Genomic DNA, 16,767 nt, shown 5'->3' with positions numbered 1-16,767 from the left:
GATGGAAGAGGAAGGAAAAGTGCTTAAAGTCTCCAAACGCATGGTTACTTTTGCACATTAAGAAGAAGAAAGCACAGTTACACACTAATAAATCACCCAGGAAAAATATTAGAATATATTAGCATAAAAAAATTGAAAAACAGAATAAGAAAGATGAAAAATGCAGACAAGAAATTACCAAAACAAAAGCAAAGTGAAAAGCGAAATACCAGCAAGTGTTGGAATAAAACGGTGGCTTCTCTTCCCCCGATTTTGCCCACTTCCAGGTCAGCAATCCCTCGTTTCTCCTCTCACGGGTTCCTCTCCTACTTTACTCTTCTCCCTCTCATATTTCACGTTTCTGCCAGTTCTCTCTCCTCAGTCCTGCTCTCTTCTTTTACCCCCTCCTTCCTTCTCTCTCTCTCTCTCTCTCTCTCTCTCTCTATCTCTGTGCCTTTTCATCATTCCTCCTCACAGACACCTCTCTCTTCCGCTTCCTTCCTTTCTTTACGGATAAGTGTAGAGAAGAAGGGGGGGAGGGAAACCTGCACCGTAAAGAGAGCGAGACTCATGTGTTACAAGTAAAAAAAGGGTCTCTCAATGAGAAACAGACAATCCCAGTGTGTGATACACAGCTGAGAGAGAGAGAGAGAGCCGCATTGAGCCGGTTTCTCCACCCGTCGGGAGAAACTGAAATACTAGAGGCTCTTAAAGCGGTGCGCTAAAAGACGACCTGATGAGAGATTAAGAAAAGTGGTGTTTAATAGTATGTGCATGTGTAGGAGAGAGTGAAGGAAACAGGACAGATAGAGAGAAGGGGGTTGGCTTCAGACAGAATATTATAGTGGGAGGGAGAGAGGAGGTGAGTGGCAGTGAAAAGAAAGCAGAGCGGTGGATTTTTCTCTTGTTCACTTTTTCTCTCATTTGGAATCAATGTGCTGTTAAGGTTACAGCAGCATACAGATGACTCCTCACGGCTTTGTTACCGTACTTTTTTCTCAGCTCTTCCTCTTGGTAAGGAGCATGTAATCTTGAACTTGAGCTTGAAACTCTCTCCCGCAACCCCATCCTGGCCTCTCCCTGCCTGAGAACCTCCTGCAAGAGAAACACATTGAGTCTGAGGGGCAAGAAAGGGAAAGTGAACATTGATATGCAGTGCAGCGAGTTGCAGGACAGTCAGAGCGATATCCTGACAGATGACTCTTCAAAAATACATTTCAATATAATGTGTAAATACAACTGTTTTTATAATTTATGGGAAATAATTTATGATGTTTATGCTCTGGTTTCATATGTCACAAAACTCTCTAGACAACTTTTTTTCATAAATTATGTCAGATCAGGTTGTCACATTTTTACAAATGTTCACAAATTACCCCTTATGTGGCAACACGCCCACCTCTGGGTCTTTTTTCTTCTTCTTCTTCTTCTCTGGAATTCAGTAACATTCAATAGCTTCAAGATTTTAGTTATAGTATGCGCCAATAAAGAAATTTTGCTTTAAAAATAAGCCTGCCTTGAGAAAAATTTACAGGAATAAAACGTGTGAAAACCTGCCCCCAATCCTCATATTTATATATGCTTAGTCCTTCCTCGCCTTTGTTTTCTGCAGAAAGGTCTATTTAAACGTCTCCCCTCAGATTTCAGAAATCCCTATTCATTCACGTTAGTAATAATTGTGGTTCAAATGGGACAAGTTCTTGCGTTCCAACCCAGACTGAATAGAACGTGCAGGTTTTTCGCGGTTGTTGAACTTTTATTTGACGCAGTGTTTTGGGCTCAAGACCGACAAAACGAGGTAACAGTAAACCACTGAAACAGAACAGAAATACTCTTTAAAGCAGAAAACGGGCGCAGAAAACAAGTTGCACTTCGCGGATCATTTGCGACTTGGTTAGAAAGATGGAAACAAAATGTAAATGGGTTTTCTTAACATAAATTTACCAAGTAAACTCTAATGAAATGTCCGGTGTAGCCTACAGAAAACCTGACTGAGTAAATCCCTTAATTATATCAAAGTAACTCACTTGAATATCTTGCCTGTCAGATGACAATAACGCAAATCTCCATGTCATTTTTACTGTATGCAGTGTATGTTCTGCTAACTCTCCTATCGTTTGCATAATAGGCTAAAAAAAATTGTATAAAATCTCCACTCTTCACCACAGTAACCCTCAAAACTCCAAAACAACATAATTAATTCTAAATTCCAATATTATAAATCCAAAAGTAAACAAAAATGTCACCCTATATAAAAACACATCAAACAACACTTAATTTCAACATCATTCACTCTTGTTCCACTCTTGTTATGGAATTCAGAAACATTCCCATGCAAAGCATGCTGGGAACTAGAAATCCCCTAAGTTTCTGTTCATATATATATATATATTTTGACCCTCTAACTCTAGCACTTTCTATTCTATTTTAATTCTACTTTATCTATATTTATCATCTTTTTTTATTTAAAAAAACAAACAAACACTAGCTTTCTATTTTTTCTATTCTATCTACTTGTTTTTCTTTGTGTGTGTGTGTGTGTGTGTGTATGTATGTGTGTGTGTATAATATATATATATATATATATATATATATACACCTTGCTACGTGGCTAACCGAGACTTGTCATTTGCACTTATATATTGTTGCTCTTTGGTTAGTTTTGACTGTTTTTATTGCCCTCATTTGTAAGTCGCTTTGGATAAAAGCGTCTGCTAAATGACTAAATGTAAATGTAAATGTAATTATTACAAGCAGTTTCACAAAATATTTGCATTTAAGCACATGTAGCTCATTAATATTATACAGTAGTTTTGTAAATACACAATGTTAAGACCAACAGAGCTTTACATTGTGTTGATGACATTAAGCAACCCTTTAAAAGTAATCAAAATCACAGTCTCACCTCTTTGATTGCCCTCAACCAGAGTAACAAGGACAGATCACACCACACATTATCGCCACACAACCAACGAGGCAGATCTTTGAGCGCACTGCAAACATAAACAACTATCGATCTTCTTCAGAATTGGTGAGAGCTGAGGTGGGATGGAAGACTGAGAAAAGACAGGGTAGATAACAGGTCAAAGAGAAGTGTGCTGCAATCTCTTTCACCTTCATTATAGAACCAAACTGGCCCTTCATACATAACATCATTACCAGAGTGGGAGAACAATCCCATTAGGAACACTTCACTCCTAATGCAGACAAACTGTTCTTTTGCCCAAGGGCAATCATTACCTGGGGGTGTGAGGGAGATACAGAGGGTGTGTGTGTGTGTGGCTGTGTAGAGGTAACTGTGCATGAGAGGATGGTATGCTTATACTGGTGCTGCTGATCTTGAAAGGCCATCGCTATCGATTGCATTAAGCTTGCTGGGAGCCCGGGAAATCGATACATTTTTAAAGGCGAAGCAACTAGCAGATAGCATTTGTGCGTTTCAGTAATACAAAATGGATACAAAGTGGTTATTTTTAAGAAATAAAAATACACATAATCAAATAAATATTATTAAAATGCTACATATTTAAAAAATATATATTATATAATTTAAAATGCAAAAATGTATTTAAATTTGTCTGATTTAGTTATTAGTATATATATTTAAATCAAAATTATAATTATACACTGCCTTCAGATATGATGTGCCAGTGCAGAAATCTTATATTGTCTCAGAACTCAGCCGGGGCAACCTAAAATAGCCATGTGTACAAGCCCTCATCCATAACTTCCTCTTGATCATTTCCCATGGCTACGAAGCACCTGTGGTTTCTAACATGAGGTAATACGAGCTCTTTTGCCTCGGTAGCAATAAGCTAAAGAAAAAACCCTCAAGCTACTTTTCAACCTCTGTTATTGTTGTGGATAATAAGCCAAGGACCTGTGGCAGCTGGGAGAACAAGAGAATAATAATAATTATTATTATTATAGGCTACTTTCAGAAATTAAAGGTGAAATGTATAATTTCTTAGGCATGTTGCCAAACTGGCACAAATTCTGACCAAACAAAAATATTTTTTGCTAAAACTGCTAAAATTATGACCGAACACTCCCTGTGTCTGCCATTGGTCAGTCATGCTGCAGCCCTGCCCCAAACTCATCCCATTGGTCAAGCCACTGTTGCTGGGCTGGTTGGGATGCTCAAACAAACAAAATATTTTGATTGAGCCACAGTGTTTAGACTTTGGGGAAATCAGCCTACGGATGGCCAAAATGTCACATTCAAGACATTTTTCCATACAGAAGAAAAACTAATCAGATGCAAATGAATCAAGTACACAGGTTTCCTTCATTATGATTCACATAATTCCAACCTCACAAGGGCTGAGGTGCCAGGTCAAAGGAATGCATCACACTCTTAATTCAAGAGGGATGCCAAATCACCCATGGCTCTTTGACCAAATTAATTGCTTGTTCAAAGGCATCCAGGAAAAATCCTATCAGTCTACCATCTGAGAACCGGAATTACCCACTGACAAGGACTCTGGAGCCAAGAATGTAGGAAAAGACAATGGAAGGAGGAGAAAATGAGAGAAATCACACTGTTTACCAATTTTGTTCTTAAATTCCTGTTACAGGCAGAGGCAGATTGATTATTCCCCTGGCTGCACTGTCAGTAAAAACGTATTGAATATTGGTAATGGCCATCTGATCTGCTTTCTCTTTTTAAATCTGTCCACCTCTCTTTCTTTTAGCCATAATTTCCTCTTGATTTAGTATCTGGGACATGCTGTATGATCTGACTGCTACTTTGGTTTGAACTTAAAGTGACTGACTGTGACTGCAAAGGAATGTATAAAAAATGAGTATAATCTCATGTTATACGATTATGAGAATTTATCTCATGCTGTTTTCTAGGCTGTTCTCTAGAATTCATATCATCAGGACATTTTCCATTTTCAATATGAGCAAGCTGAGCTAACGCGCAAGTTGATGAACATGCTCTTCTGATCCTCAGATCAGATCCTCACCCGGAGAGCAACAGAAGCAGCATAAATGAGAAAAAAGCAAAGAGGAGGAATCAATTCTGCCATCTGCTGCACATCAGAGGAGATTCACCTTCTATCAACACTTAGGCTAGTGTAATTCTATTCTTAACTGCCACTACATTGCTTTATAGTGTCTTTAAATGGTTCAGTGTCAATGGACAGATTCTTACCTTGAACACCTTCAAAAGACTTTCTCAATTACTGAGTAGCCTAATTGCATCAAAAATTATCACTTGCATTATAACGCATATATTTATAATCATATATTATTAGATATTGTGATTTTTATGTTTTTGACGTTTGGTATGTTTCTTTTTTTTGAGTTTGTCAAAAAAATAATGAAACATATTATAGCCTATACATACATGCATTATATTATTTACATTTATACGTAGGCCTATATACAGTATAGGCTAGCCTATATATTATTCACGACGGTATTTTAAATAACCTTTTATTATTAAACTAATCTAAACTATCACAGACGTAGCAAACATAACGTGTTCTTACAACATCTTCCTAAATTCCTTGTGTAGCCTCAATAAATATTCTGGTCAAGTGGATTAGGCTGGTAACACTTTACAATAAGGTTAATTAGTTAACTACTTTAGTTAACATGAACTAAGAATGAACAATACTTCTACAGCATTTATTAATCTTAGTTAATGTTAATTTCAACATTTACTAATGCATTATTAAAATAAAAATGTGTGCTTGTTAGCATAAGTTAATGCACTGTGAATTAACATGAACTAACAATGAACGACTGTATTTTCATTAGCTAATATGAACAAAGATGAATAAATACTGTAATAAATGTATTTTAGACTTTGGGGAAATCAGCCTACGGATGGCCAAAATGTCACATTCAAGACATTTTTCCATACAGAAGAAAAACTAATCAGATGCAAATGAATCAAGTACACAGGTTTCCTTCATTATGATTCACATAATTCCAACCTCACAAGGGCTGAGGTGCCAGGTCAAAGGAATGCATCACACTCTTAATTCAAGAGGGATGCCAAATCACCCATGGCTCTTTGACCAAATTAATTGCTTGTTCAAAGGCATCCAGGAAAAATCCTATCAGTCTACCATCTGAGAACCGGAATTACCCACTGACAAGGACTCTGGAGCCAAGAATGTAGGAAAAGACAATGGAAGGAGGAGAAAATGAGAGAAATCACACTGTTTACCAATTTTGTTCTTAAATTCCTGTTACAGGCAGAGGCAGATTGATTATTCCCCTGGCTGCACTGTCAGTAAAAACGTATTGAATATTGGTAATGGCCATCTGATCTGCTTTCTCTTTTTAAATCTGTCCACCTCTCTTTCTTTTAGCCATAATTTCCTCTTGATTTAGTATCTGGGACATGCTGTATGATCTGACTGCTACTTTGGTTTGAACTTAAAGTGACTGACTGTGACTGCAAAGGAATGTATAAAAAATGAGTATAATCTCATGTTATACGATTATGAGAATTTATCTCATGCTGTTTTCTAGGCTGTTCTCTAGAATTCATATCATCAGGACATTTTCCATTTTCAATATGAGCAAGCTGAGCTAACGCGCAAGTTGATGAACATGCTCTTCTGATCCTCAGATCAGATCCTCACCCGGAGAGCAACAGAAGCAGCATAAATGAGAAAAAAGCAAAGAGGAGGAATCAATTCTGCCATCTGCTGCACATCAGAGGAGATTCACCTTCTATCAACACTTAGGCTAGTGTAATTCTATTCTTAACTGCCACTACATTGCTTTATAGTGTCTTTAAATGGTTCAGTGTCAATGGACAGATTCTTACCTTGAACACCTTCAAAAGACTTTCTCAATTACTGAGTAGCCTAATTGCATCAAAAATTATCACTTGCATTATAACGCATATATTTATAATCATATATTATTAGATATTGTGATTTTTATGTTTTTGACGTTTGGTATGTTTCTTTTTTTTGAGTTTGTCAAAAAAATAATGAAACATATTATAGCCTATACATACATGCATTATATTATTTACATTTATACGTAGGCCTATATACAGTATAGGCTAGCCTATATATTATTCACGACGGTATTTTAAATAACCTTTTATTATTAAACTAATCTAAACTATCACAGACGTAGCAAACATAACGTGTTCTTACAACATCTTCCTAAATTCCTTGTGTAGCCTCAATAAATATTCTGGTCAAGTGGATTAGGCTGGTAACACTTTACAATAAGGTTAATTAGTTAACTACTTTAGTTAACATGAACTAAGAATGAACAATACTTCTACAGCATTTATTAATCTTAGTTAATGTTAATTTCAACATTTACTAATGCATTATTAAAATAAAAATGTGTGCTTGTTAGCATAAGTTGATGCACTGTGAATTAACATGAACTAACAATGAACGACTGTATTTTCATTAGCTAATATGAACAAAGATGAATAAATACTGTAATAAATGTATTGTTCATTGTTTTTTCATGTTAGTTAATACATTAACTAACATTAACTAAGGGAACCTTATTGTAAAGTGTTACCATTATATTTTACACTTACTTCCTAGTACACTAGCTCTGACCATATTTGGGCTTTGAGTGAATCAGCGTCATAATATCAGACATGACTGCTTGTAGTAGAAACGGTGTAAACTGTACTTTATGGACAAGGAAGTGAGTCATATGCTAATCGCTGACCGTAAAATGATGTGTTTGTTGGTCGACCGTTGGTCGACCGAGCCCAACACGAATGAAGAAACGTGGAAACACTGGTGTACTACAACAAGGAAGCAACGTGCTTACTCAGGTAATTAGCCTATACTTGGATATAGCAGTAGTTTTAAGGAAGTAGAACTGAAGAGAACTTGAAAAACATCCAGTCGTTTTGGATTCAGCTTATATCGGTAAGAAATTACCTTAAGAACTAGGCTATCCATTATACACAATAACAGTTCTAAGTTTTTATTTTTTGTTTGTTCTCTAGAAGTTAAGGGAATTAAGTTGTAAAAGTATCAAAGCATAATTGTGATTTATGTAAAATGTTAAACTTTTAAAAATGTTATCACGATCGTACTTGTTACTGTAGTTGGACAGCACCATTATTACCATTAGGCTATTAAGATTTTTTTAAAGTCTGAAAAAATACATTATTACTTGGAGACACCATATTGATTTCATCACTCTGTATGTATTATATTTAGTAAATATTTATCTATAATATATAGAGACTTCATACATACATACAGTAGATATGATTTGGGGGTTTCTTATTGGGAATTTTCGATGATGCTCTTTCCCAGCCGCTTGCTTGAAAACCTTCAGTATTGCATGTGGTGCGCGTGTAGCACGTGACTGAATTGCGTGTAGCGATTTTTACTGCTTTATACAGTAATTTTGCTCAAGCTTTTTAATGGACTTATCAGTTTTACTAGACTGGAATAGAAAAAAAAGAATAGAATATTTGATTGTTGTAAACATAAGGACAAGCGGTTTGGAAAATAGATAGACAGATATATATTGTCTGTAAAATTGCTTTTTGACTAAAATGGTCTACACTGAGTTTATAACGTGTGATACATCGTATGGAGACATATGTAGAATGGACAGCCGTTCAGAGTCCATTTATAGAATATGTCAATGATCTCTCCTTTTATTTGGCTGCTACTGGTTAACAAACTTTAATCAACTTTAAACATTCATTCATACTTCAAATACAACCTCTCTTCAAAATAAATTGTCATATATATCATACAGTATAATGTTTGTGTGATGTGTCATTAACAGAATCTGCAAACTAAATAAAGCAGAATGTCCTAATGTCTTGTGCATGGGTTCAGATGGACTACAAACAGCTGCTGACTCATGTGTATAAAGAGAGCAGGTGGTCAACAGGTGCTGAAAGTTTTGTCTAGGCTATGACTAATTGGGTAGCCTACATTATTTAGTTTGCAGATTCTGTCACAAGTTGCCCAAAAGTTTGACATGTAGGTGGAAAATAGATTTAATCTCAGATCGATTTGAGCCCTTTGTGCATTGTTAAAGAGACTTACTCTTGAATGAGTTATTATTGTGTCACTCAAATCAGCACTCTGACTAATGCATGAGTAGATTCACAGCGTGCTGCTCAAAGGTTGCCTAATGCAACAACCCCAGCCACATGTTTAGAGTGGCAGATATTTGTTTATTTGGTTAAATGTAGTAATACATTTTATAGGTTAACCTGATTTTTTTTTCTTCTTGGAATTAACAAAGATTTATGAATTGTCATAAGTAGGCTACCATGATTCACAAGGTAAAACCCTAAGTTTAATTTGAACAGTATTCATTTAAACATAACTTCATTGTGGTTTTATTAAAGCTGCAGTCCGTAACGTTTTTTGGTTAAAAATGAGCCAAAATCAATATTTGAGCAAGTACATAACCAGCCAGTGTTCAAAACTATCGCCTTACTTTAGCCCGATTCACAACGGTTAGCTTATAATAATGTTTTCTAATTTGAGTGGTACGGGTAGGTTTTCGCGGGAAATTCGAGCATGCTGCGTCTGTCAGGATTCTGGACTGCCTATGTTCTGTTTTGCCCCTGTTTCTGTTCTAGTGTTTCCTTATTTGGTCTAGTCTGTTCAGTTTGTGTTGGTCAGGTCTACTCGTTCTCTTCGTGTGTTGGCTTAAGCTCCTATTGTGGATTATCTCCTATGTTTCCTTGATTAAAACTGTTCTCGTTTACTCGTGCCTCCAGCGTGTTCCCTCAACAGCGTAACGTGACAGCGTCATTACGTCACGTCTGTAAACATAAAGAAGTTGTCCCGGCTACTAGGCTATCGCATGTGAGGATCCTGCAGGTGGTGGATCGTTTATAGCACGTGACAGCGTCATTACGTCACATCTGTAAACATAAAGAAGTTGTCCCGGCTACTAGGCTATCGCATGTGAGGATCCTGCAGGTGGTGGATCGTTTATAGCCTTTTCTCACAGCAGCCAGAATAATTAAATGTATCATTTTGATGGTGGATTGTAATCCGTAAAGGATTATGTTTTTATGAAACACATGCGAATGAAATTAAATTATATTCCAGTTAAAAATGTGCTTCTGATTACAGATAGCCTAGGATTACAAAGATTTGTATTTTAAAGAAAACCAGTTCGAAGGGAGCATCATTTGCTTTTTGGGTTAAAAGAATTTCTTAATATGAAATTCAAATGGTATGACAATTAGCTGCAGTCCGTAACTTTTTTTGGTTCAAAATGATCCAAAATCAATATTTGTGCAAGTACATAACCAGCCAGTGTTCAAAACTATCGCCTTACTTTAGCCCGATTCACAACGCTCAGTTTATAATAATGTTTTCTAATTTGAGTGGTACGGGTAGGTTTTCGCGGGAAATTCGAGCATGGCACTGCGTCATTACTTCATGTCTGTAAACATAAAGAAGTTGTCCCGGCTAGTATGCTATCGCATGTGAGGATCCTGCAGGTGGCGGATCGTTTATAGCCTTTTCTCACAGCAGCTGGAATAATTAATTGTATCATTTTGATGGCGGATTGTAATCCATAAAGGATTATGTGTTTATGAAACACATGTGAATTAAATTAAATTATATTCCAGTTATAAATGTGCTTCTGATTACAGATAGCCTGGGATTACAAAGATTTGTATTTTAAAGTAAACCAGTTCGAAGGGAGCATCATTTGCTTTTTGGGTTAAAAGAATTTCTTAATATGAAATTCAAATGGTATGACAATTAGATTAGACTGTGCAGAAATTGAAATCTACACGCTAATACACACTATACTCATAGTCATCATATTGATGTTGTTAACATTAATCATTTGAGAATAAAGTATAACTATAATAATAATTTGAACGGTTTGATGTGATATGAGCTAACCAATCTTTAGATTTAATCACCATTGGTAGCGAGATTTATGGTAATGCTTTTTTCCTCAGTTGGTCAGAACAAACGTGGCAGACTTGTTACTTACTTGTTCAGATGGCAATATACGGTGAAAATTCTTATTTGGGTCATATTCCAAGACGTGCTAGAATCTGTGATTGCGAAGTACAGTAAATATCCACACCGGTGCGGTGACTGACTGCCATACTCTTCAAAACATTAGATTCATCCGCGCTGGAGCCGTGCCGACTCACAACCCATGCAAGCTAGATAATTCCGCACACAGCTGCAATACCAGGTTTTCAAACAGAGATGGCGACAAAGAGGCTAAACTTACGGACTGCAGCTTTAACTAAACAAAGTGAAAATATTTACACATTTTAGTTTTCTTAGTGAGAGTTCAGGCTAAAGAACATCAGCTTTAAATGTCTTGGATATAAAATCCTGCGATTCATAAAAAAACGAAAGAGTGGCCTCAGCCAGGTATCTTGTTTAGCAAATAGCAATATAGCACTATGGTAATACTAATTTGATAATGCAACCTCCACTGTGAGTGCAAAGCATGCGTGTTTTATTTGCGCTTTTATGTGTCTTAATTTGCAAGTGTAAACCTTATTTAGCAATATGCTGTTGGAAAAAGAGCGACTCTTTTTCCTCATTTGTATCTTATTTGTCTGTAATGCAAACTATGACCATGGCATTCTATCAGTATAACAAGTCTTTACATGTGGTGGAGCTGAGTAACAGCTGACACAGCTTCAACAGGTGTCAGAGGAAAGAGAAAACAGTGCTTAGGGAAGTTCCTCTATCAGAGATGCCAGTAGAGATGACCTACAAATGTGTTGGTGTTTCAGGTTGTGGTTAAGCATGAGAATGTATTTATTTGATATGTGTTAAGTCTAGAGGAACACTTTGTCTGTACATATATATATATATATATATATATGTTTTTTCAGACCTTTATATTTGTAGTCCTTTTGTGTGTTTTTTAATTCACCTAATTTAAAAATGTACACTGAGTACAGTATTCAAAATAAGAATGCTAAAACTTTCGACTTAAGGAGGTCAATCAGAAATGATGTCCTAACTTTTGTGGTTTGTTAATTTAGTAAAGCCCCAAATAGGAATTTCAGTTTAGTTTTTCTTCACAGTGGTGAGAATGAAGAAGGAAGTGAGTGCTGGAGTGAACTTTCTGAAAGGTTTGGCAGTGGAGCGTGGAGGTGTGGATCAAATTAAAGCCAAACTTTTTGCTTCTAAGTTACAAGGGCTTCTTCTTGAAAAGTTTACAGACCACTGGTACCCAGACAATCCTAGCAAAGGACAGGCGTACAGGTAAATGAAGAAAAGAAGATTTACTGATTTAGTAAAACTTATTATACGTTTTTTAATAAGTTATATATTAAAGTTATAAGTTATATATTAAAACAGTTTTTGTTTTGAATTGTGATGTGTAATGCACTGATCAAAGCAACATTAAATAAATAATATTAAAAAAACCTTTTTCTCAGTATTTTCTCAGTAAATATACACTACTTTTTAAAAATTTAGGATCAAGGTTGCATTTTTTAAATAAAAAATATAGTAAAAACAGTAATATAGCAAAATATTATTACATTAATAATAATAACAGTTTCCAAATGTAATATGTTTTAAAATGTAGTATATTTCTGTGATGGCAAAGCTGAATTTTCAGCAGTCAGTACTCCAGTCTTCAGCATCACATGATCCTTCAGAAATAGTTCTAATTTGCTAATTAGGTGATCAAGAAACACATCTTTTTATTATCAAACAGTTATGCTGCTTAATATTTTTTACGAAAAGTGTGATTAATTTAATCAAAGGATTTTTTGATTATTAGAAAGTTCAAAAGAAGAGCATTTTTAATAAAAATCTTTTGTAATATTGTAGATGTCTTTACTTTTGATCAATTTAATCCATCCTTGCTGATTAAAACATTAATTTCTTTTAAAAAATCAAATCTTACTGATCTTACTTACCGTTTCATTTGTTGTCCAAGTTGAATTTAATACTCTGCATGAGGTAATATCTGAAAGGCCTACAAACATTCATAGCAATCATTCACAATATGACCATTTTTTATTCCCTACTCAGATGCATAAGAATAAATGACAGAATTCCCTTTGATGAATCCGTATCACAAGCGTGCATGGAGAGCGGCTTAAAGCCAAGTGAATTGGGTTTTCCTCGTGAGATCACAATATGGATCGACCCGTCGGAGGTGTGTGTGCGGTAAGTTCTAGAATATTTCGATGAAAAGCTTTTTATTTGATAAATTAAAAGAAGACTGTTCCTATTGGCCTTTTTCTGAATGTTTATACTTGACATTTTCTGTGAAGTGAGAACTTCTCACTAAAAGTAGTGGTTCACATTCATATGTTCCCGCAGGTCTGGGGAGAATGGCAGATATTTTACAGTAGCTCAGTTTGCTAAAGGGGAGGATGAGGGAAATGACTTGAATCAGGAAGATACTTTTACCCAAGTGGATTCTGTGAATCTGGATACATCGGACTACCACTCAGCGACCTCATCTGACTGCGGCTCAGCAGTCTCAAGTGATACAGAAGAGGAGGTGAAAGAAAACGAAACGAAAAAAGTGGAGCAGAGAACAGTGAAGAACGCAGTTCATACAACAAGATCTAAAGCAAGGGAGCCTAAAGGGCCACCCAAGTTTCCTCCAGCTCAGGTAAATACCATTATGCATTTCTTAAATTTCACTTCAGCAAACTACAGTACACTCAAGTAAAAAACTACACTCAAGCAAGAAAAAAAAAAATTCTGTCTCTATTTTAGAAATTAACTGCTGTTATATTCAGTTCTTGCAAGATTTGTTTTTTCAGCACTTTTTGAACACAAACTATGTTAACTGAATAACAAAGTCATTAAACTAACCTTGTAAAATATTTTCTGTCATTAACAGATCACTGGCCTGCAGTACTTTTATAACCCTGCGCCGATGTGGCCCCAGTACAAGAAGAAGAGAGGCGTGTTCTGCACGACTGTATGTGCCCCGGCACCTTCTCCCTTGTTTGCTTACTACGTCGTACCCAAAGCCCCTCCGCAGTTCATTGTGCCTCATGCTGCCCTCCAAACCTGGGGGACAGTGAAAGGGTAAAGAGCTCGAAACCAGTATATCTATAATGTAAGACGTATTTGCCAGTCTGCAGGGAACTTTATAGCTTATCATAATGAAATCATAAACTTGAAATATAGTGTCAAGCATGTCAGCTATTTAACTTTTCACTGATTTCAAGCATATTCTAATGAACTTTAAGCTTTTCATTTGAACTATTCTGCCATTATTTATTTTTTCTTTAGGTTTTTAACTTTAGGTTTTTATATGCTAAAAATAGTCAATCGATATGTTTAAACTTCACTGGCTCTGTTATTACTTGATCACAAACTACAGGAATTATTTCTCAACTTTGCCAATGTTAGATTGCTGCATACTTGAAATTTTTTTGTTTAATTTAAAAATGTTTTTAGTCAAATCACATCTTTTCCAGCAGCTTCTGTAGTGAGTGTTGAAATGTTTTGGTAATTTTTTATTCACAGAATGCTTGAGTGATATTTATTGCAATAGAAAATTTTGAGTGAATGTAATTATTCACTGAAACACATTCCCAAATATTACCAGCAGTTCGGTTCAGGTGTGATAGTTTATGAAGTTACCTCTAAAACACCAAGCATCCTATACCTTTTCAATGTAAAAAAAATCATCTCGTATACTGAAGGTGAAGAGTGCTGTGTGGAGGTGAGGTTCCTGACTGATGTGAATTCACCTTTAAGAATAATCATATCTGTTCAAGATGTAGGAAGGACTGCATTAACAAAAACATTATTTAGTTAATTATACTAGATTCTGTGCTCAATGTTACCATTTACCTTTGCTAAATGGTAAGGATAATTGTACTGTAATTTATTCCAATACCACTAGGTGGTAGTATACATTGCCTTAAGCCATATTTCATTATAAGCCATATTTCCACATTTCATTATCTTGATATTTTGGTCATACACAATAGATTTTCTTCTGATAGTAATTGTTTTGTGAAAACTGCATGTAAAAATGTGTACAGTGTCCTCATCTCACAAGTGCTGTCATGTCTACCAGGATATCTATGAAATTATTTTATAATCTGCCTTTTTAGATTTAGCTTTTATGTAATTTTGACTAATTGAAACTATTATAACTTGTAATAGTATAATAGTCTTCAACACTGGACTTTTACTTTTGGTATATCATTATTATTTTTATATAAATTAATTATGTGCAATTTTGTATGTTAAACTAGTAACCTTTAATATGTTTACAAATTTTGGCCTGTTTTTTTCTGTCTTCAAACGCATATTAATTTGTGCTTTCTTTCTCTGTAATCTTTTAAATAATGTTTTGCTGTTATGCAGTCACTGTAAATATTGCTTCTGCTTTAGCAAAAGAGTAATGAGATCTGTTTTAAAGCTATGTCCAACTGATGTTACAAATATATATTTTATTACTAAAACAGTAACAGTTTTCCCATTTTTATTTGATTATGGTCAAATATAAAAATGTTACTGAATTCCTGAATTTTAACCGATTCTGGGTATAATCTATTCCTGAATTGTGCAATTCACAGTATTCTTCATAGACTGAAAATGAACAAACTCAGACTCTTAAACCTTTTGTTGAATCTCTCCACACTCTTTATGGCCTGGTTGAAGAATTAAGAGTTTGGTGAGTCTCAAGTAGGCCTACTGTAAGGTCTAAAGGTTATAGGATCTCTGTGAGCTTTCTTAAGACATTCTAACCTCTGAAATCAGGCCAAATATATGATGGAAACTTCCTATCAATGTATTACTCTTCATGGGCTCCTAGAGCGAGTTGGACTAAACACTTATTGGAATGGTTGTTGTAGGTTCTGTGCTACAGGATGCCCTGGCGGAAGGATCCACATGAGGCGAGTGCGTCACATGGCCCAAGGTCATTACGTCATTCCTGGAGGATGACAAGCAAGGATTTCAGCATAGAAATAGAATCTGCTTCAGTTCATTGGGTTTGAAGGAGGGGGATTGTAAACTAAGAGGAGAGAGCAACAAACCTCGTGGCTATGCATGTTTAGTTTCTGAGTTCCTGTCCCTCTTGAGTTCATTATGGAAGTGACAGCTTGATGTTTCATTTTCCAAATGGTCTATTATAGGAATCTCGTTATCAAATTCTTTAAATTAGCTATCAGTGTTTAACAAGCAAACAAATAACTGCTGTGCATTATAGCTGGCTGATGTCCACCTGCAAGCAAAGTATGTCTGACCCCGTTTTTAAGGCTTAAGAGGGACTTTAAAAAAGGCTCAGAGTCTTAAAAAATATATTCCTTTTAATTGGTGTTTCGAAATGTTTCATTAACCTCAAACAATTGAGACTTTATAAATATACTTCCTATATATATGTGTTTTTTGTTTTAAAAAAAAAAAAAAAAAGTCACGCGGGAACAGATTTGTGCCCCGAAAATACCTATAAAATCATTAAAAAGTCTACAAAAATCGGAGCTCTGGACCTATACACAATAACTTAACCGTTAGTCTTGCACTAAATGGGTCTCCCACTAGAGGTACCCCTCTGGACAAATTTGCCAGTGACTATATCGACTGTATTTCGTATCTCAAACATGCCGAGAGCGCGAATACGTGCTAACACTTAATTCTAACACTTGGCAGTGTATCGTGAATTGTTCGGAGCTTCACTCTGCCATATAACTTACTTTTAGTTTCGCATTTCCACTGATCTTGAACTGTAACTCGTTTAGAGCACTCTGCCAAAAGTGTGAACGATAGTTTCCTGAAAGAAACATTAGCTTATGACAGCAAACGAAGAAAAAAAGTGTATGCCACAATCATCGTATGAGGCGACACCACTGGTAAAGAA

General features: G+C 35.6%; 1 protein-coding gene across 2 annotated transcripts; it reads left to right on the top strand.

Moving 5' to 3' along the window:
• The first annotated feature begins 7,697 nt into the window (after positions 1-7,697).
• On the top strand, positions 7,698-14,158 carry LOC107723514 (maternal B9.15 protein-like). 2 transcript variants are annotated; one of them, XM_016532177.1, is made up of 5 exons: positions 7,698-7,762; positions 11,999-12,179; positions 12,960-13,097; positions 13,254-13,551; positions 13,786-14,158. In XM_016532177.1, the coding sequence occupies exons 2-5, from the start codon at positions 12,007-12,009 to the stop codon at positions 13,978-13,980; spliced, it is 804 nt and encodes a 267-aa protein (XP_016387663.1). In that variant the 5' UTR covers positions 7,698-7,762; positions 11,999-12,006; the 3' UTR covers positions 13,981-14,158. The 2 variants fall into 2 exon arrangements, with proteins under 2 accessions (XP_016387663.1, XP_016387662.1); XM_016532176.1 differs by having other exon boundaries at positions 7,702-7,859.
• Positions 14,159-16,767: the final 2,609 nt, after the last annotated feature.

The sequence above is a fragment of the Sinocyclocheilus rhinocerous genome, unplaced genomic scaffold (genome assembly GCF_001515625.1).
Source record: "Sinocyclocheilus rhinocerous isolate Xijiao unplaced genomic scaffold, SAMN03320098_v1.1 scaffold241, whole genome shotgun sequence".
Classification (NCBI taxonomy): domain Eukaryota; kingdom Metazoa; phylum Chordata; class Actinopteri; order Cypriniformes; family Cyprinidae; genus Sinocyclocheilus; species Sinocyclocheilus rhinocerous.
Note: the sequence above shows the minus strand (reverse complement) of the source record. Positions and strands in the feature narration are given on the sequence as shown.

What these genes read in the sequence shown, in the direction of transcription:
- LOC107723514 (XM_016532177.1), top strand. Translation starts at nt 12,007, where the DNA reads ATGAAGAAGGAAGTGAGTGCTGGAGTGAACTTTCTGAAAGGTTTGGCA. An exon ending in AGCAAAGGACAGGCGTACAG is followed by an intron (nt 12,180 to 12,959) that starts GTAAATGAAGAA and finishes TTCCCTACTCAG; the next exon opens with ATGCATAAGAATAAATGACA. An exon ending in CCAAGTTTCCTCCAGCTCAG is followed by an intron (nt 13,552 to 13,785) that starts GTAAATACCATT and finishes TGTCATTAACAG; the next exon opens with ATCACTGGCCTGCAGTACTT.